At 50.0% G+C, this 17,337-nt stretch overlaps 4 protein-coding genes across 4 annotated transcripts; all 4 read right to left on the bottom strand.

Annotated features, from left to right (window-relative positions):
* Window positions 1–516: 516 nt before the first annotated feature.
* On the bottom strand, window positions 517–3,022 carry N7484_008834 (uncharacterized protein; the record flags this gene model as incomplete). The annotated part of the gene is made up of 6 exons (XM_057119221.1): window positions 517–1,343; window positions 1,392–2,041; window positions 2,091–2,610; window positions 2,664–2,873; window positions 2,927–2,955; window positions 3,003–3,022. 6 exons carry the CDS (start codon window positions 3,020–3,022, stop codon window positions 517–519), a joined length of 2,256 nt encoding a protein of 751 aa, XP_056968776.1.
* Window positions 3,023–5,860: 2,838 nt separating this feature from the next.
* mfsA (glucose-inactivated glycerol proton symporter STL1) lies at window positions 5,861–7,471 on the bottom strand (the record flags this gene model as incomplete). Its single annotated transcript, XM_057119220.1, has 1 exon — window positions 5,861–7,471. One exon carries the CDS (start codon window positions 7,469–7,471, stop codon window positions 5,861–5,863), a length of 1,611 nt encoding a protein of 536 aa, XP_056968775.1.
* A 3,112-nt stretch (window positions 7,472–10,583) lies between these two features.
* N7484_008832 (uncharacterized protein) lies at window positions 10,584–14,274 on the bottom strand (the record flags this gene model as incomplete). Its single annotated transcript, XM_057119219.1, has 2 exons — window positions 10,584–10,819; window positions 10,872–14,274. The coding sequence occupies 2 exons, from the start codon at window positions 14,272–14,274 to the stop codon at window positions 10,584–10,586; spliced, it is 3,639 nt and encodes a 1,212-aa protein (XP_056968774.1).
* A 1,314-nt stretch (window positions 14,275–15,588) lies between these two features.
* Window positions 15,589–16,698, bottom strand: N7484_008831 (putative nicotinamide N-methyltransferase; the record flags this gene model as incomplete). Its single annotated transcript, XM_057119218.1, has 2 exons — window positions 15,589–16,127; window positions 16,209–16,698. The coding sequence occupies 2 exons, from the start codon at window positions 16,696–16,698 to the stop codon at window positions 15,589–15,591; spliced, it is 1,029 nt and encodes a 342-aa protein (XP_056968773.1).
* Between the last annotated feature and the right edge of the window lie 639 nt (window positions 16,699–17,337).

Here is a 17,337-nt window from a genome sequence, read left to right as displayed (position 1 = left end):
AATGACGTATGATTTTCGGGATCTGGCTCAGACCTGCCGAGTAGATTCGGTAATGATGCAACATTAGGTGCAGAAGGAAACTTGACCGAGCACTGCAGACTCAAATCTGGGTAAAAACCAAGGCGGAAAAAAAAATATCATAAGGCTGTACTTTACATTCTCACTTCTCTTATTATATTATGGTAACGGTCCCGAATCAGATTCCAGGGGGTATGGTTATGTTTATCATGATGTTCGTTCAGTTCTGCGACCCTGCGTGGGCTTTTCTTCACAGAATCGCTGTGTGGGCCTTGATCCCTGTAGCCCTTGCAACTAGGCCTGGTCACTTTGAGGCACCAAAGTGATGGATGGTCGCTGTTCAGGCGAAATCACCGTCCATACCTCAAGCGGGTTATACGGTTGGCATTCGTTCAATGACTCAACAGTTGCCGGTGTCGGTTTGAAGTGGCTCTACACCCGGAGTCACGGATGCGATGATGGTGGAGGATTTTGTTAGGTGAATGCAATGCACGCCTTTCAGGACCCCGCCGGCTGAAGAGAGCTCTCGTTCCAGTTCCATTCTTTGAGGAGTTGCTGGACTCGGTACTCGGTGGCCCAGCCCAAGTCCGCCTCGATGGCTCGCAGCAACCGAATATTGACTCGACGTTCGCGCGGGTCCGTCAGACACTGGCCGCTTACAAAGAGAGGCTGCAGCGAATTTATGCGAACGCTCCCGTCTGGACGACTGAGGCCAATTCCGACAATCTCCCGACTGTGAAAGCCAATTTCCGCTTCGATGGATCGATAGGACTGGAGTCGCAGAGTGATCGTGCTTCGTCGACTAGTGGATTCATGTGGCTTATTGATCAACAGCAGGATACGGGCCATGTGGTAATGCTGCATACTTGAAGCGCACATGGGAATACTATGCCACACTTCCTGCAGAGTGGTCAGGTCTTTGGCTTCCGCTGGTGGGTAACAATGCAGCAGCTGGGAGGGTTCGACTCTCGCAGACGCTCCAAAAGTTTCTGGCAGGCCTCTATACCAAGCATCCAGTTCAGCTTCAAGCCGGTACCACCGCTCAAGCAATGCCTGCTGGGAAACCCCAAGGGGCCCACTCTCGACAGAGCTGTGGTCGTTGATGCCCAAATTGTCCCCGGAACTAATGAAGTTGACAATCTTTGACAGAATCCATACCAGAGCATTGCAGATAACATCTTCTTTCATGATATCGTCTCCATCGGCGTATGCTGTGACTCCCGAATTACTCGGGCGCACGAATCCCATGTGGTCGAGTCGTAAACCAGCCTCGGTCCAAAGCACCAAGTCTTCAGTGTTCAACCGTGTGTGGCCTTCATTGATGACTGCGGTTGTCAGTGAGGTTTAAGCAGGAATGACCACGAATTACTCACATGCAGCTAGGTAGTCCTGTCGCGCAAAGTTCCAAAAGGCTGCCTTTCGAGCCTTTGAGAGACCAGATTTCCTCATTGCGTGATAAGGACTATCTCCATCCGACGATCGTGACTCCAGAGGCATGATCCCTACCTCAGCTACGTCGAGCAATGATTTTACGCCGCTCAAATGGCGATTCCATGCCGGACCGGTCGCATCCAGGAATTCATAGACCGACAAGATGGCCGTCGCTGCCAATACCTCATCCGAATGAACACCACGTGACAGCCGACTATTTGACATTCGCCTGCGACGTTTGCGAGAAGTCTGCGTATCTTCGCACAGTTCAGCAGCCTGCCATTGTCCAAAAGCTTCAGGTGTGCTCAATGGCGGCGGTCCCTCCGCATCAGGTTGGAGCTCTTTCATGAGCAGTTGGATGGCCTTTTCATAATATTTGGCGCCTACCCAGGTGAGATCGTTGTGCTTGTCGGGCCATAGCTCCATGGCAGCCTGCCTTGAGCAGACCCCACCCATCTTTGCTTTGGCGCCCTTAACACGGCCGAGTTGTTTTGCAGCATATGCACAGGCGGCATACTTCAGAAGCGGGTTCGATAATGCTCTAACTGGAACATGAGATGCAAAGTATGTCCCCAGGTCGAACATATCCATCCTAAGGGAGGTTAATTGGGGAACTATTCCAAGGTCCAAGATCATCTTACCACAGTCCTGGTCCTTCTGAATAATGACGCAAAAGAAAGGCCACCTCAAAGTCGGTTTCGGCGTGGCTTTCTACTCGGAATTCTGTTTGTGCTCGAGATATAGCCGGTCTCGAGGGGAGTGAGGCACTTTTCTGATCGGCTGCCTGAAGGGTTGTGGAGTCGATCGATGGGGACATGGAATGGGATGGGTTGAGGAGGAAGTTGATGTTGGTGTTATTACTGCTGACCGACAAGGACATGGAGGGTGATGTAGGAGGGGGCATCGCACTGCCTCGTGATAGACTTGGGGAAGGATAGGAGACACTGTCGGAAACGGAGGGATGGTCCAAGGGAGAATATGAAAAACGATCATGAGTTGCGACGGCCGACAAGGCTTCCAGGCTATGTTGTTCAGCGTCGCTTGCCTTTGACCCACTGCCCCATTGTTGGTTGCGCGACTGGGCCAGGGCCATAGCACTGGATTCAGCTAACGAGGTCTCGAGATCATCGGCGTACGGATCGGAGTTGTCGACGAAGATGACTGGAAAGAATCAACAAAAAACATTCCACCGGTTGAAACGATTTCAATCCTACCGTGCTTCGGAACATCCAACCAGACACTATCCTTGTCGAAAGTGTTTTTGTACGAATAGAACCCATTAAGATTGCCCCGGCCTTCGGGCGACGCTGCCGATTCATTGTTCATAGACGCATTCTGCTGATGGCGAAAGACAATACCTTCACTAGGCCGGCATTCTCGACCGCCCTTACGACATTGTGAGCATTTGGGCTTTTGTTCGTCGCCTGCAAGCCAGTTAGCCGGGGAAGGTCAGGACGGCGCGAAGGGATGGGGGTACATTTGAGCTTTCGAGTTCGGCATGTCAAGCTACTTAGCGTTAGTACAATGCAGTAAGCGCAGCAGGGGAAACTGACCAGCCAGTTCTAGAGCGCATGCCGGGCGTAGCAGGCGCATGTGTGGGGGAGATTAGGCCATTACCAGAATGATTTCTTAACCCCGGAGGAGGAAAAACGAAACCTGGAGTTCACTTGCGGGGAGACCAGGTGACCGGGGATGACGGCCCCCACAGATTTCGACCTTCACCTTTTTTTTATCCAGTTTTAACCATTTTCCCAGGTTTTTTATTTCCATGTCGTCATAGTTCGTATTAGAATCGAATACTATTCAAATCCCTCCCTATATTGCTGAATTTTATCATCAAGTCCTTTGGTGTCGGTGTTCTCTGCGACCGCACAGACATGGCACAGCCCCCCGGGGCCAAAGCCACGCTACCGGGAGATTTGGTTGATATTCATTTCTATGTGCATGACTACACTCTGTTTTAATATATGGTTTGTTGACTGACTATAATGGCATATCTGGCAGATCGATCTGACCCACCAGCCTTTCTTTTTCTAACTTCCTGTATGATGGCCCTAGTACCCACATAGGTACATGTTTGCATAGACTTAGATCTGGTCTCAGGTAGATCTCAAGTGGGGCAAACAATTGTCAAATAAAGTCTATTGATCTACTTGGATATACATGATCATGTCTGAAAATCCGGTCACGGTTGTTCTAATCCTCATCACTGTTGTAGTTGTCGACTTCAATTCGACGTGCCACATTCGACCGGTTGGGCTTGGCTGCGTCACCAGCCAGCCGAGAGCGAGAAGATACACTCATTGCACGACATGCTCAAATAGCCCTGGAGTCAAATCAAGCATTTCCGCCCAAATGGACTATCTATAAGTTAAGTTAGTGCTTTGCCGCACCGCCACTTCAACCCTTCTATTCAATACACCTAGGGCAGCATCTCGTCATATTAGCACCTTAGCACATGGTAACTATCTACATAGCATAGTTAACGGGGTTGGAATTAAGCTTCTAACTAGATCTCTGGTGGCACTGGACAGATTTATGTACTGCTCCTCTGGCTCGTTTGTCTTTCCTCGAACAGCTCTTCCCCAACAAAGCGTATAGGATGCTCAGTCACCCTCTTCCCCAGGGTCATAGGCAGTAGCTGAATTGCTCTACCACCGTGAAGTATCTGGCCTCAAGCCTTCTAGGTTAGTTGGCATGTCGAACTCGTTTTGGAGTCAATCTAGCCAAATCAAAAGTAGGCTATGTAGTTCGGGTCATGGCATTGGTGGCATGGCTTTCTTGGCAACGAGAGTATTGTGTTCAGCTAAAGACCGCAGAGATTCCTGTACGATGAGTAAGAGGAGCCTGGTAATTAAGGAATAACTGTTCCTTCTCATAATCTCACCTCTTTGTTTCTCTCTTAAGTACACTCGACAAGGAATTGTCTATTCTATCAGGTACTATGCTATGTCCCTTTACCACAAAACCATTGCCATCTCTATAGGCCTTCTCCTTCGCTTACTCAGAGCACTCCCACATTGAACAAATTTGAACAAACCAACAAGCCATTTGGCACTGCCAATATGTGTGGGGCCCAGTCGCCGCTTTACTCCCACCACTCAATGCTCTCGGCGTAGAACTCAGTCCGGGTCTAAACCAAGCTAACCTCCAAAGAGCCTTAGTCCTTTGTTGGTTTTGGCAACTTACTCGTATCCGTTCCCCGTTTCTCTTTTCCTCCTCCCCACACTCGTAGCTCGAGTTTGAAGGTTGGATGACGCGGTGGCTAGTGGCTAAGGTCTAAGGAGCATGCAGGGTCATTCCTTGTGGAGGCGTTGAGAAATCCATGAGGCTATTGTCGAACTTGAGAGTTGCTCGGGTGTAGCCGGGGGTGTATTAGATAGGGGATTGGGTATCATTGGAGCGTTGATGCCTGACCTGTTTTATGTCTTACTACTCATTTCTAGGCAAAAAAGGTTCCGGCCTGGTTGTTGATAGTGTTTTGGGCCCCAAGAAAAGGATCGTCAGTAGACTTAGAAGGTGCCGCGTCCACAGCTTTACCTTTACCGACTTTCTTTGATTCCCAAACGGATCACATCCAGGCTTAACCCGTGGACTATTTCCCATGTAACATAATAACAGCGATGCATGACCTCGTCAAAGTTAATGTCTCAGTTAACATAAGGTCGACGAAATACAAATGGAGTACAGGGACGGGCTCCTACCGCACTCCATTAATCCCGATGATAATCCACCCACATACCCCTCCTGGAATGACGGCTGCCGATTCCACCGTAGCTCCGCAGATGCTCGGGGTTTTTCCAGGGTTGATCATAAACGAATTGGTCTTTCTGGCTGCATGGCATACGTACGCCCAGCCCAAGTCGCGTGGGACAAGATCCATCTCGAACGGGGCCCAACACATGGCATTTTAAGCCTCGCACTCGTAGTAAGCTCTCGACTTGACGGCAGTGGCTGGAGGGCAACTCTTAGCCCCTGGGGCCATTTCTGGTTCTGCCGTTTGAACGGATCCATGGAACCGTGTTGCCCCAGGGGTATGCTCGGTAAAATGGGTAAAGGGTGACTACGGAATCTATCCGATGTGGAGGTGGGAATGAGAGATTAAGTGAAATTGGCTGTGGGGCCATTTGTATTCTCTTAAAAAAGAGGCGTGAAAAATTTGACTATCTAGCAAAAGACAGAGATGATATCTAGAAAGGAAATAAATTGAAACATCCGATAGTAGTGGCGATTAACCACTAACACATTGAAGACAATAAGGAAAAAATAGATAATGAGCACCAGTGCACTCTATAAATCATCAGAACGGTCGTGACCTCATGCTTTCCGTCTCCAGGATAGAAATGCAGGAAGCAAATGGGCCCGAATGTACATGCCCCCCCCCCCCCCCCGTCCATTATGCATGGAAAAATTACTCGGAGTGAGTGTTCTTCTCCTTCTCACTCTCGCTGCTCAAGCCAGTATCACCCTTCTCGGTGTCACGCTCAACGTGGTGGCCGGGGAGGTCAAGACCCAGTTCGCGCTGGTATTGGCCGATCTGCTCCACAGTGAGCTTGGGCAGCTCGTTGGCAACCTGGAAAGCCCATTTGCCCTCGACGTGAGCCTTGGCGAAGATGATATCAATCTCCTCCAGGTCACGACCGGCGGTCTCAGGGTAGTAGAAGTAGGCGAAGGGGAGGGCGACGAAGTTGACCAAGGCAAAGAACAGGTAGAGACCCCAACCACTGCTGGCCGAAAATACGGGGGTGAACATGACGACGGCAAAGTTGCAAAGCCAGTTGGTGCAGGTCGAGGCCGAGGCAGCCATGGTACGGGTACGGAGAGGGTTGATCTCGGGAGGGTAGATCCAGGGCAGAGGCAGCGTAGTAAAGGCGAAGAAGCAGATGAAGAGGAAGATACCCACGACGGCGCCCTTTGCGGTGGACTCGGTAGGGTGAACCAGACAACCCATGGTGATGATGAAAGAGAGACCCTGACCAGCGAAACCAATCAAGAAGAGCTTACGACGACCAACGCGCTCAATCATGAAGAAGGAGGGGATGGTGGCCAGGGCGTAGACGGTAGCGAAGACACCTCCCAGAATCAAGGGAAGCTTGCCAGTCATGTTCAAGTCGTTCTGGAAGAGCAGGGTGGAGTAGTAGATAGCAGCGTTGCAACCAGTGAACTGCTGGAAGAACTGGCCAGAGCAACCAATCATCATACGCTGGAATTCCTGGGTCTTGCCGAAAGTGAAGAGAGTCTTCCAGTTAGCCTTGGCGCCCTCCATAGCCAAGAGATCGGCCTTCATGAGGGAAATGTCGGTGACCACGTCGTCTGCGTCGGGGGTACTGCCGTGGAGAGCGGCCAGAACCTCGCAGGCCTCCTGTTCCTTGCCCTGGATGATGAACCAACGAGGGGACTCGGGAAGCATCAGAGCACCAACGCTGACCAGGATGGCAAACAGGATCTGGAAGGCAACGGGGAATCGCCAGGCGACAGAGGATTCGACGTAGGAGAGGCCGAAGTCGAGCCAGTAGGCAATGAAAGTACCAACGGCGATAATGGCACCCTCGAAGCAGACGAGGAAACCACGGTTGTGAGCTTGGGAGCACTCGGACTGCCAAACGGGGATAGTGGCAGTGTCCGCACCGTTTCCAAGACCGGAAATAACACGGCCAATGACGAACTGGCCGAGACCCCATTGAGGACCGAACGAAGCAACAGAGATGACAGTACCGATGATCATGAGAACACCACCGGCAACCAGGATAGGAGTACGACCGATGCGCTCACCGTACATGAGGGTGAAGACGGCACCGAAGAAACAACCAATTTCGTAACAAGAGGTCACACCACCACGGAGGACCTGGGTGTGCATCCCGTCACCGGCGAGAGGAGGGAACTCAGAGTCAAATTCGGCACCGGAGATGATACCGGACATCAAACCCTGATCATAACCGAAGAGGGAGAAACCAACGACGGAAGTAAAAGTAATGGCCCAGTGGAGGTAACGGCCTCGCAGGCCCGATGTTGTTGTCCACATATTGAATGGCCTCGACCTAGAGTGTGTGTACTATAGGGAGGATGAGAGAGACAAGAACGACACAGAAAGGGAAAGCTCGGACTCTGGGGATGGGCATTTGGAGCCTTATGTACTCCGGATATTGAATCGGGAGGTCGGGCCCATTCCCACCGGGCCCACCGTTGGTACATGGCTTCGCTGGTACCGTAGCGCCAAGGACCAAAAGGTCTGAAAAGGTGACGTCGAAGGGGGGGGGGACTCTGGGGCAAGTTGCGCGAGCCTGGGAAGGATCAGAGGCATAAGCGGCTCAGATTGCGGGATTCCCCTATGCGCAAGTCTCGCGATTTGCCAAGGGGCCAAGCGGCTAGTGCTTTGAGTTTTCGGTTTGGGGGCGCCACATACGTGCGGTGCCGCATTCGGGGTGGGATAAGGAACGTGGCGCTATCCTGGGGTTTGGATGCCAAGATGCAAGATGAATATGGTTGTATGAAGAAAGTTCATTATGTCCTATGGTTCATATAGGCGCCACCAGGGGGCAAAATATGTCCATGTTGCCATCAAGAATTTCTAGAAGTTTTTCAGGAACAGACCCTGAGTGCTCATGTTTTTTTGTTTGTGGGGAGAAAGTGTATGTAAGAGGGGCGGCAGATTTGGCTGGGGTGATCGTCCCAGAATTACCCGAAACAGCAGCTGCCCCGACCATGAATGCAGCGGTGGGTCCAGGGTCTGAGTTTTTCTATTTGTTCGCAACTTCCTTTTTCTACAGGTACGGAGTGTACAGCCGACTAACTCTTGTATCTCTCGTGAAACTCGTTTCAGTTGCCTAATCTACCCCCGAGAAAGACCGCCGAACCCGACGGCCGGGGAGAGGCTCACGGTCCACTCGGGTCCTCCGCTCAATCTTATAGGTCCCGAACTCCTCCTTTTCCCCAAGTTGTTTCCCCCGCGGGGATTCCAGTAGGCACACGGGATTACGTTGGGGGCGATTTTGACCTCATCGCATCTCGACCTCCCCCCCCCCACGACACAAATGTGGTTTTTCTTTGGCCCCTGAGATTTTCCTCCTTTATCGACCTCCTGCAGGAATATACGTCCCCTAATATGCACATGGGTCGCATCCCGCATCAAATCCACTTGTGTAGTGTTACGTGATGCTAACTGGTCATTGGTCGGTGGAGCGGAACCTTGATCCCGACGCTCTCTTCTTATTAGTCGTTCGCTTAATTAACGTGTCAGCCGTGGATACTATGCAGTTCCGTTGAAAAAGTTAAGAAAAAAATTTAAAAATTTTTTGAAAATCAAATAAAATTAAAATTAATTTGAATAAGATTCAAGAAAAAAAATCTTCAAGCCAAGAGGATCCCGAATCCATCGGGAAAGCAGGGTTAATGCTTAACCGCCACTTCAACGGGTGGCGTCCGTAGAGTTTGACACGAGATGGGAATTACGGTTGTGGCAGGCTATCATCCACGGTAAATTTGATAGGTACGGCCGAGGCACTACGTAGGTGTGTGACCTGAGCGTCTACCATGGCCCCCAGAATACATTATTAATGATATCCATTCATCTAACATAGCCTTGTCCAACAGTACTTCGGCTGGGACCGGGATGGAGATTTTGAAGTTCATGAACGGCCCCATCTAGAGTCAAGCGATGTGGACCGCAATAGAAAATACCGGTCTTTAAGCTCTTGGCAACACGAATACTCGAAGAGGGATTTCTTTGCACTCTTGGCGACACGTTGGATGGAAGAGTGATTATCAAGAACGGCAGTCATTGTAAGAAGTACCCGTTTGAGTCTGAGTCTGGCCCTGACTCCAGGGTGTTTGCTACGTCTTTGTTATGACTATGGATGCGGCTTACTCTTGTGCTGCTTACTATGCTGCCATACAGTTCACCATGCAGTCTCCCGTTCCTAGTCAAATAAAACTCCAGGAACTTATCAGGATCTAGTGTTCGATTGCATCAAGCAAATATCTCCGAAGCCTATCAAAGCAAGGGAACTATCATCCGTGACACTAAGAAAACGCAGGGATCTTCATCAACTGTCCATATCCACAGGGGTTTCATGGACTGTCACGCGTCTCAGATCCGGTATACCTTCATCACATGCACACGATATGTCATATAGGTCATAGCTTTTAAAAGGAAACAAACCTCCAGACGCAAACCACGTACACAAAGCCCGTCAGCATCGAGCAAATCAAACATCAAGTACAAAGAGCCCCATGCACAAGAGATCCTGCTAGCGGGTAGGATTTAATTAATTGAATCGCGTGCATGCAAAGAGCAGGTCTATCGGGGACAGTCACATGGTAAATGCTTGACTTTCTTTTATGAGCTTACGGGATGCAACACGAGGCTTATTAGGGCAGGTTATGCGCTCGGCTGCTTGCAGGCGTGCTCAGTTCTGCTTTCGGGTGTGCTAAAGCGGCGTGGGGCGGGGGCCTAATCCGGAAGATCCTTTTCCGCCAGTCGGAGACTTATACGAGGGTGTTCCTTCTGGAAATGAATCAATTGCAGCTTGCGGTCCAGGGTTGAGAAAGAAGAGAAAGAATTAAATAAAAAAATAAAAAAAGGAAATTGGTCACCTGGGCAGGGGCTGACTCAAGATCGTCCCAAGCGCAAGCAAAAGCAAGATGGAGTTACCCAACTTACAGCCTACAGGGTCAACAAGGGACACAGATTGCTGTGCGACTGTGTCTGCATTCAGTCCCATCGATGCAAGCTCAATTTTCAACTCGCAATTTGAAGCAGCGTTGGTTTTGAGATTGACCTGGAAGCTTACAAGGACGTTGAAAGTGTGAATGTGGAGCTGAGCATGCAAAGGTAGATCATTGTATTATCCACGCCCCCAAGACGGACACGCTAAGTTACATACAGGTGTGACATATATGCACAAGGAAATCGGGGAGTCGACAGATATGAGGCCACAATCAACCACAGAAGCCAAACGAAATAATCGCGGGAAGAAACCAGCGCGAATGAGAATAAAAGGGGCGCTAGCAAATCAAACATTAAGGAAGGATGGGTATAGCAACGTTGCTTCCGAAGAAGTGAGCAATAAAAAAAAAGAAAACAACACTCATCCCACACATTACGGCAAATAGATTTTGTGCAGAGGAAGGGGACATTAGATAGCCGGGGCAGTCGGGTTCGATTGCCCGATGGAATTGAAGAGGTACTCAGGGGGGACGCGCTGCATATCGCTTGGCCGATCAGTGCCAAACGATTGCGGAGCGGCAGAATAGCCCTGGCGGCGACGCTGAATCTTGTTCATGATCACACCGGCGGCGACAATAAGGAAAACGCAGCCCAGTGCACAGCAGAATGCCACCAGAACTACAATACCATTGGAGTGATGGCTCGCTAGGATCAGGTCAGCAAAGATCGGGTCAAAAGAATACATGGGGCGACTCACATTTGGTGTCATAGGGGTTCTTGTTCTCAGAGAACAGCTGTGACATGCTTCCAGGTTGGCCATCATAGTTCGAGGAAAGGATGAACGGGGTAACGGTGGTTCCGTTGTACAGAGCGGCCGACGCGTTGCCAAAGTCAGGAATAATGAGCTCGCCCATCAGAAGGAGCGTTTGATCGTCATTTAGAAGCGAAACCGATTTGTGGTTCTCATGGAGGGGAAGTACTTCCATGCCACGAATGACAGTGCCCTCGGAGAACAGGTTGCCGGGGGACTGGAACTTGGAACCGTCGTAGTTCATGAAAAAGGTAGAACCGTTGGTCAATGTGCCGGCAATCCAGAACTTCGAAACGTCCTCAGAAGCAGGTGCGAATGCAGTGAGCACACCCGGGATATCGGACTGCAATGCACCAGACACGGAGGTCCAAGCCTCAGTCTTCACATTGAATGTGGCGACGAGGGTCTGGTTCCCTGAGACAGTCAGGTTGCCTGCCGCGTACAGGATGTTGGAACTAGACCAGCTAAGAGCAAGAGCAGTTCCACCGATACTCACGCCAGGCCAGCTCCAGGAGTTCATTGAGGAATCCAAAGCACAGACAGTTTCGCAAGGCAATGAGCCGGCCGTATCAAAGTTGCCACCAATGTAGACATCAGATGAGTCCGGTCGGGCAGCAATAGAGTTGACCGACACATTAGACCCGCGAAGTTCCCATGGTTGGGATGCGAACTTATTTCCGGTCAAATCATAGGTGAAGAAACCATTAACAGACGAACCACCGATAGTACCAGTGATATTGCCACCAGCAAAGAGAGTGTTGTTGTACACGATCATGGAGAGGACAGTCGAGTTACTGTCCAAGCCTTGCGGCAAGCCATAGATGTTGTTGGTTCCGTTTACAATGGCAACGGTAGACATTGTGGAGCCGTCGGTGCCGGTGGCATTAAATTGACCACCAAAAATGGTCTGGTTGCGACTGGACGTATCATAGACACCAGTCACCAATCCAACACTTGATCCAGTTTGATTAATGTTCATTGTCAAAGGAAGGAGGCTGAGATCGTCAGAGTTTTGCAGCCACACAGCGTCAGAGGCAGTGTAACCATCAGTGGCCAGACTGCCGGCAAGAATTGATGTCTTGTTCACGGAGGCAACCGCAGACAGCTGCCCAGCAAACTCCATCTGGGTGACATTGAGGCTCTGGAGCCAGGTCTGGTTCGACGGAAGCCAGATGGCAAAGCCAGGGACATTGACTGCAGAGTCACCATTATATGCGCGGATTTCATTGAAATCACCGCTAACGGCAATGGTTGTCTCGTTGATTGAAGACGACACATTCAGATCAATGGAATAAATAGTCGAAACGGGGCCATTCAATCCTGCTCCCAGGGCAGACCACTTCTTCGTGGAGAAGGAGTAGGCGGCAATATGGTACAAGCCGTCAATGCCACCGTCAGAGGTGTCTGTAAAGTTACCTCCAACGTACAAAAGCTTGTCGAGGATAGCCATAGTTTGAACTCCGGCATTCAGGCCACCACCTGGCATTGCAGTCGCATTGCCATCAGTGATGGACATAATATAGCTGATGCTGCTGTCGGAAAAGTTACCACCGGCGTAAATAACACTGTCATACTCGGCCAAGCTCAGGATCGAAGCATCTTTATTGAGCGATGTTCCGGCCGTGTTGATGTCGGATTTATCGGTACTAGTCGAAGTCGTCGAAGTAGGATCATAATCGTACAGTCCATTCAAATCTCCCGAGTCCGAGTCTGAGTCCGAGCTTGATCCTGATGTCTTGGTCGTGTTGAACAGCGGGATGAATTTAGTACGCCATGCTACAACATTGATGTCTCCTTGGCCAGAGATTGGTCGGAGAGTAACGCTGGGGCGGAAGGAATCGCTTGCTTTGTCAACATGCCCTGTGTACAAAACATCATATTTGTCGTCCTCGTTTGTCTGGTAAATGGTGGTGGGGGATGGGTTAGAGGCGTCGGTGCCACTTGCGACTGTGGCCGTGACGTTGACCATACCACGAGAAGAGCAGGTGTCGCTGCCAGAACATCCGGGGGTGTAAAGGTAAATCTCGTATTTTCCTGATTCTTTCACGTCAGGCTGGAAGACAACAGATGTATCGGTATCGTTGGCATCGGTCACTTGGGCAGACAGATAAGTAGAATCAATATCCCAAGTGCCAGTCACAATTGACTTGGAGGGGTATCCAATATCGGCGCAGGTAGGCTCGTTAAACTTGTCGATAGCGTAGGAGAAGATGTTCTCTTGGAAAATTTCGATTCCATTCAATCCAGCACCTTCGCCATACCAATCCTTAATTTCAATCTGAAGTCCTGTCATACCCACTGAGTTGACAAGGGTGAAGTCACGATATTTTTCACTGGTGCTGTTGGAAAGTGGACACGATTGGTCGCAGTAAGCCTTGTTGCCCGAGGTGTCCGTATAAGTCAAATTCATTATCCCATCGTCGGGCAAGGCGCGGAACAGAAAGGTCTTGGTACCACGTCCATCCAGATGAGTGTTGTAAAGGCGAACCTTGGTTGGCTTGGCCTCAAAGCCAAGATCAGCGCGCCAGAACCCAGGGGAGTAGTCATCAAGCAACCAAGTTTTACCCTTGGCTGCCTCGCCGCTTGTAGAGCAGATAACGTTTCGGGGACTTATGTAGCCACTGAGAGAAGTTTCGGCGTCGGAGGTGATGGTCGCATTCTGCAAATTCAAAACCTGTGGACTGTATGTCGACGACGTGTTGCTCGAGTTGCCGGTCCCATCAAAAGTTCCTCCGAAGATGATGTGGCCATTTTCCGCCTTCAAGATCGATTTCACGGGGCCGTTGAGGCCTTTAAAGTCAAGATCAGTCCAGCCATTGTCAGGACTCCAGGCGATCGCGTTAGAGCTGTTCTTGTGGTCAAAGGTTCCGCCGACGTAGACGCGATTTGTGCTCTCATCGCACGCCACAGCTGACACCGAACCATTCAATCCTGGCAAGGCTGTAACGGCACTGGAGTTCGGGTTGAACAAAGCCGCTCCACGCGATTCCACACCACCTAGCGTCGTAAAATTTCCACCGACAAAGATTCCGGCGAACGTTCCGTCTTTCTTCGTAAAGGAGCACATGGCCTGGATCTGGGCGTCGGCGGTAGAAAGGTTCGTGAGAATGCCATTTGGAAGGGGCGTCAGGATCGATGAGGAGCCGTTGGTTTGAGTGACCTCGTTTTGGCCCTCATATTCGTACAGGGATACGCCATCGAAATTGCCGGTGATGGAGACCCGGCCTAAAGAAGACAGGTCCAGATCGGGGAGCGAGATAGCGTCGAATGACAAAGCGTTTACGGTCGGCAATAGTGTCAGTATGGTCGACAGGCCAGCCGCCGCGGGCCCAAACAATGAGGATCTCATTGTTCAGGGTGCGACGACGGACGTTGAGTTGGGTCTTCCAATGGAGGGGGTAAGGGAAAAGCGAATGTGGGAAGACCGAAAAGGTTTAAGGCAGCAATTCAGGAGCAACGCGTAGAAAATGAAAGAAAGGAATGTGGCATGAGAGGGGCGAAAAAAAAGGCCAGTTTAGAAGCAAAAGAATGTGGAATGCATATTGAGACCGAAGTCTCTTGCAGAAAGAAAGAATTCAACGAATGACTGAAGGTTGATAGGGGAAGGAAGAACTCGAGCAGGGGAAACCGCCTTGAGAGCAATACGGGGATTTACAGCAATACTGATACAAACTTTTCATACGCGTGCTACTCAAGGGGGAAACAAACTAGTAATGAGTGGGGCACTAATCTTAGCTTCTCGGCCAATCACAATCCTTGAATCCCAGCCTCCCGTCCCAAGCTGCGGGTCACCGCCCGTGGGTGATGTTATCATGGGTGTGCCAGTCAAAACAGCCCCAAGGAATCATTCAAGAATATACATCAATTGCCTGATCTGAACAGCAGTCCTCTCGATTGCATCTACATGATGATGTAGGTAGGCAATGAGAGGACATCAGCGAGACAGCTATGCTTTTATTTCAATTACGTCGGGATGACGGCTGGTTCATGAATGATATGAGGATCTGCATCCAATCTGCCATTCTGGTTCGCCCCCAGACTGGGATCTGCCCGTTATCCCTACCATGGGCTATTAAACTATAAAAATCGCAAGTGACAAGTCTTCTTATTCATTTGATGAAACAGATAGCAGTGCGAACCCCAATTGCACTGTGATTATCGGATCCCATCGGCACAGCCCTCTAGCCCCGATACAAAGTGGGTCGAAACAAACCGTCGCAAAACAAGATCGAAACACATGCCAATGTTCTTTAAATATAGAAAACAGAGGCCCACCAGTGGATCATTCAGTGTACGCAGTGCATACGCAGGCTTTCGTGGCGTCTCAGACACTCAATGGGTCCGGAGTTTTCAAGCTTTGCTTCCTCGGTATTTTACACGGTATATGTTTATTATGTCTGTATAGTGTAGCGCTTCGTGGAGGATTTGTTGAAGCCGATGACTCGACTTACAGTTTGTGGTCTATCGAGACTAGTCATTTGTGCAACATCGATCTATTATTCTTACATAGAGAGATGCAAGGCCATAGATGACCGTTGAGAATTGGATTCCAACAGTCATGAAAATACACAAAATCATATACAGTCAGTCAAGCATTTGATCATAATCATAGTTCTCGTTGTGAGACATCGCGTATGTGCTAGTCTATCTGTGCAATACAAGTCTACTCCTTCCGCTTCAAAACCGCAACCACGCACCACCTCCTCCGACTCTCAATACTCTCATCATCCCGCACAGGCAGCCACTCCCTCCGAATCTCCTCCCCATGCTCGCCAGATTTAACCTGATCCCGCTCAAAGATCTTCTCGATCTCAAATCCATGCTTGAGAGCCATCTCAAAGAACCCCGCTACAATTGCGCGGCCCGTATGGAATCCGGCCACGATCCATACTTTACCCCCGGGCGCCAAAAACCATTGCATAGTGCGGGTGATGTTTTCGTGCTGGGACACCATCCAGAAACAGTCTGCGGCGATGATGCGACTATATCCTCCTTTGTTTTGTTCGGCGAAGGTGTCTGTCAGCACACCCCATTCGTGTGGATGGATCGAGACCTCTGCTGATGGAGTTGGCGTGCGCTTGCTCAAATTATGGTCCATGTTATAGCCAATTGTACCTTTGAGTGCGGGCGAGGAAGGATGGTCGGTGGCTGTAACCTTGGATGCATTTGCGAGGGCGCAGATTAGTGAGGGAAGTGCGGCGCCTGGATGTGAACCATCAGTTCATGAAGCTTTTCCAAGGGACTCCCCGTTTTTCACGTCGAGTATAAAGACAATCAACTTACCGGCGCCGAGTTCCAAAACACTCTCTCCTTTCACGTTCCAGATATCAATAGTCTCTTTTTGGGCCTCTGTCACTGCTGTACCCTCGGTCTGAAGGACATGTGCATTCTCCACACCCTCGGCGACCACTAAACCAGAGTTCCATACGAAATGCGCAAATAGTTTGCGGCTATTATCGACATCATTAGCACCATCTTCCTCTTTTTCTTTTTCTGTCGCTTTCTCTGAAGGTTTGTTGCTTTGCTCTGGGTAGGAAGGAACGGCGATCTCTAGGTCGCCATAGTGCGGGGAGGAGTAGAGGAGGTGCTGGCCTGGGTCACCGTGCCAAGCATGGGCATCATCGGGGAAGAGGTGGGCTATAAAGCTCTCGAGTATGTCCTCTGGGGATTCCTCTAGCTCAGACTCCGTAGTTAGGTCTTTGAGATCGGGTGCCGGGGCAGCTGGTGTGGTGGGATTGCGGCGGGGCAGTGCCTGCAGGCGCGATTGAAGCATGTTGCTTTCAAGGATCTGAAATGGCTTTTTCCAGCGTAGCTGTAGTAGGTTCGGAGCTTGAAGCCTTCGAATGCGAGTCTAATATTTATAATTATGTTGCTTTCAATTCCTGATTTTGAGGCACATCGGATATTACGATTGAAAAAACGTGGGTTTGCATTGTTTGGTAAGGTGGGTCTGCTTGTTTGTCTACAACATATCCCGATGTCACTGATAATTGGTTTCAGACAATAGAGTTAACCAATGATATCGTTGCGACGCGTGATCTTCATAACCCAGTGCTCTATGCTTTATGTAGTCTGCAGTATGGATTCTGGATCATACCCCTTGCATTCTCTAGTGGGCTATCCCTTCTAAAGGGAAAGTCAGTCATAGTGCATTGTAATCCCCAGACCGCTCATGTACGGTTGTGGTTTGCGAAGTGGTCTACCGCTTATTGTACCTTGAAAAAGCCTCCATGGCTTTCTTGCCAGGAAAATAGAGATATACCCCTGTGAAGATTTGACTTTAGAGTCTGGAGACTAAAGAAGCTCCATTAAGTTTATTCGTGTAAAGCTCGGAGCCTTAGTGGTTTTTGCTCCCAGCTCAACGTTCTCGGCCACAGGTATTGAAATAGGGCGTGATTATATATTTTGCATC

Source organism: Penicillium longicatenatum (assembly GCF_028827895.1).
Source record: "Penicillium longicatenatum strain IBT 33135 chromosome Unknown contig_6_segment0_segment0, whole genome shotgun sequence".
NCBI classification, from domain to species: domain Eukaryota; kingdom Fungi; phylum Ascomycota; class Eurotiomycetes; order Eurotiales; family Aspergillaceae; genus Penicillium; species Penicillium longicatenatum.
The sequence above is the reverse complement of the archived record's forward strand: the minus strand, read 5'-3'. Positions and strand labels throughout refer to the sequence as shown.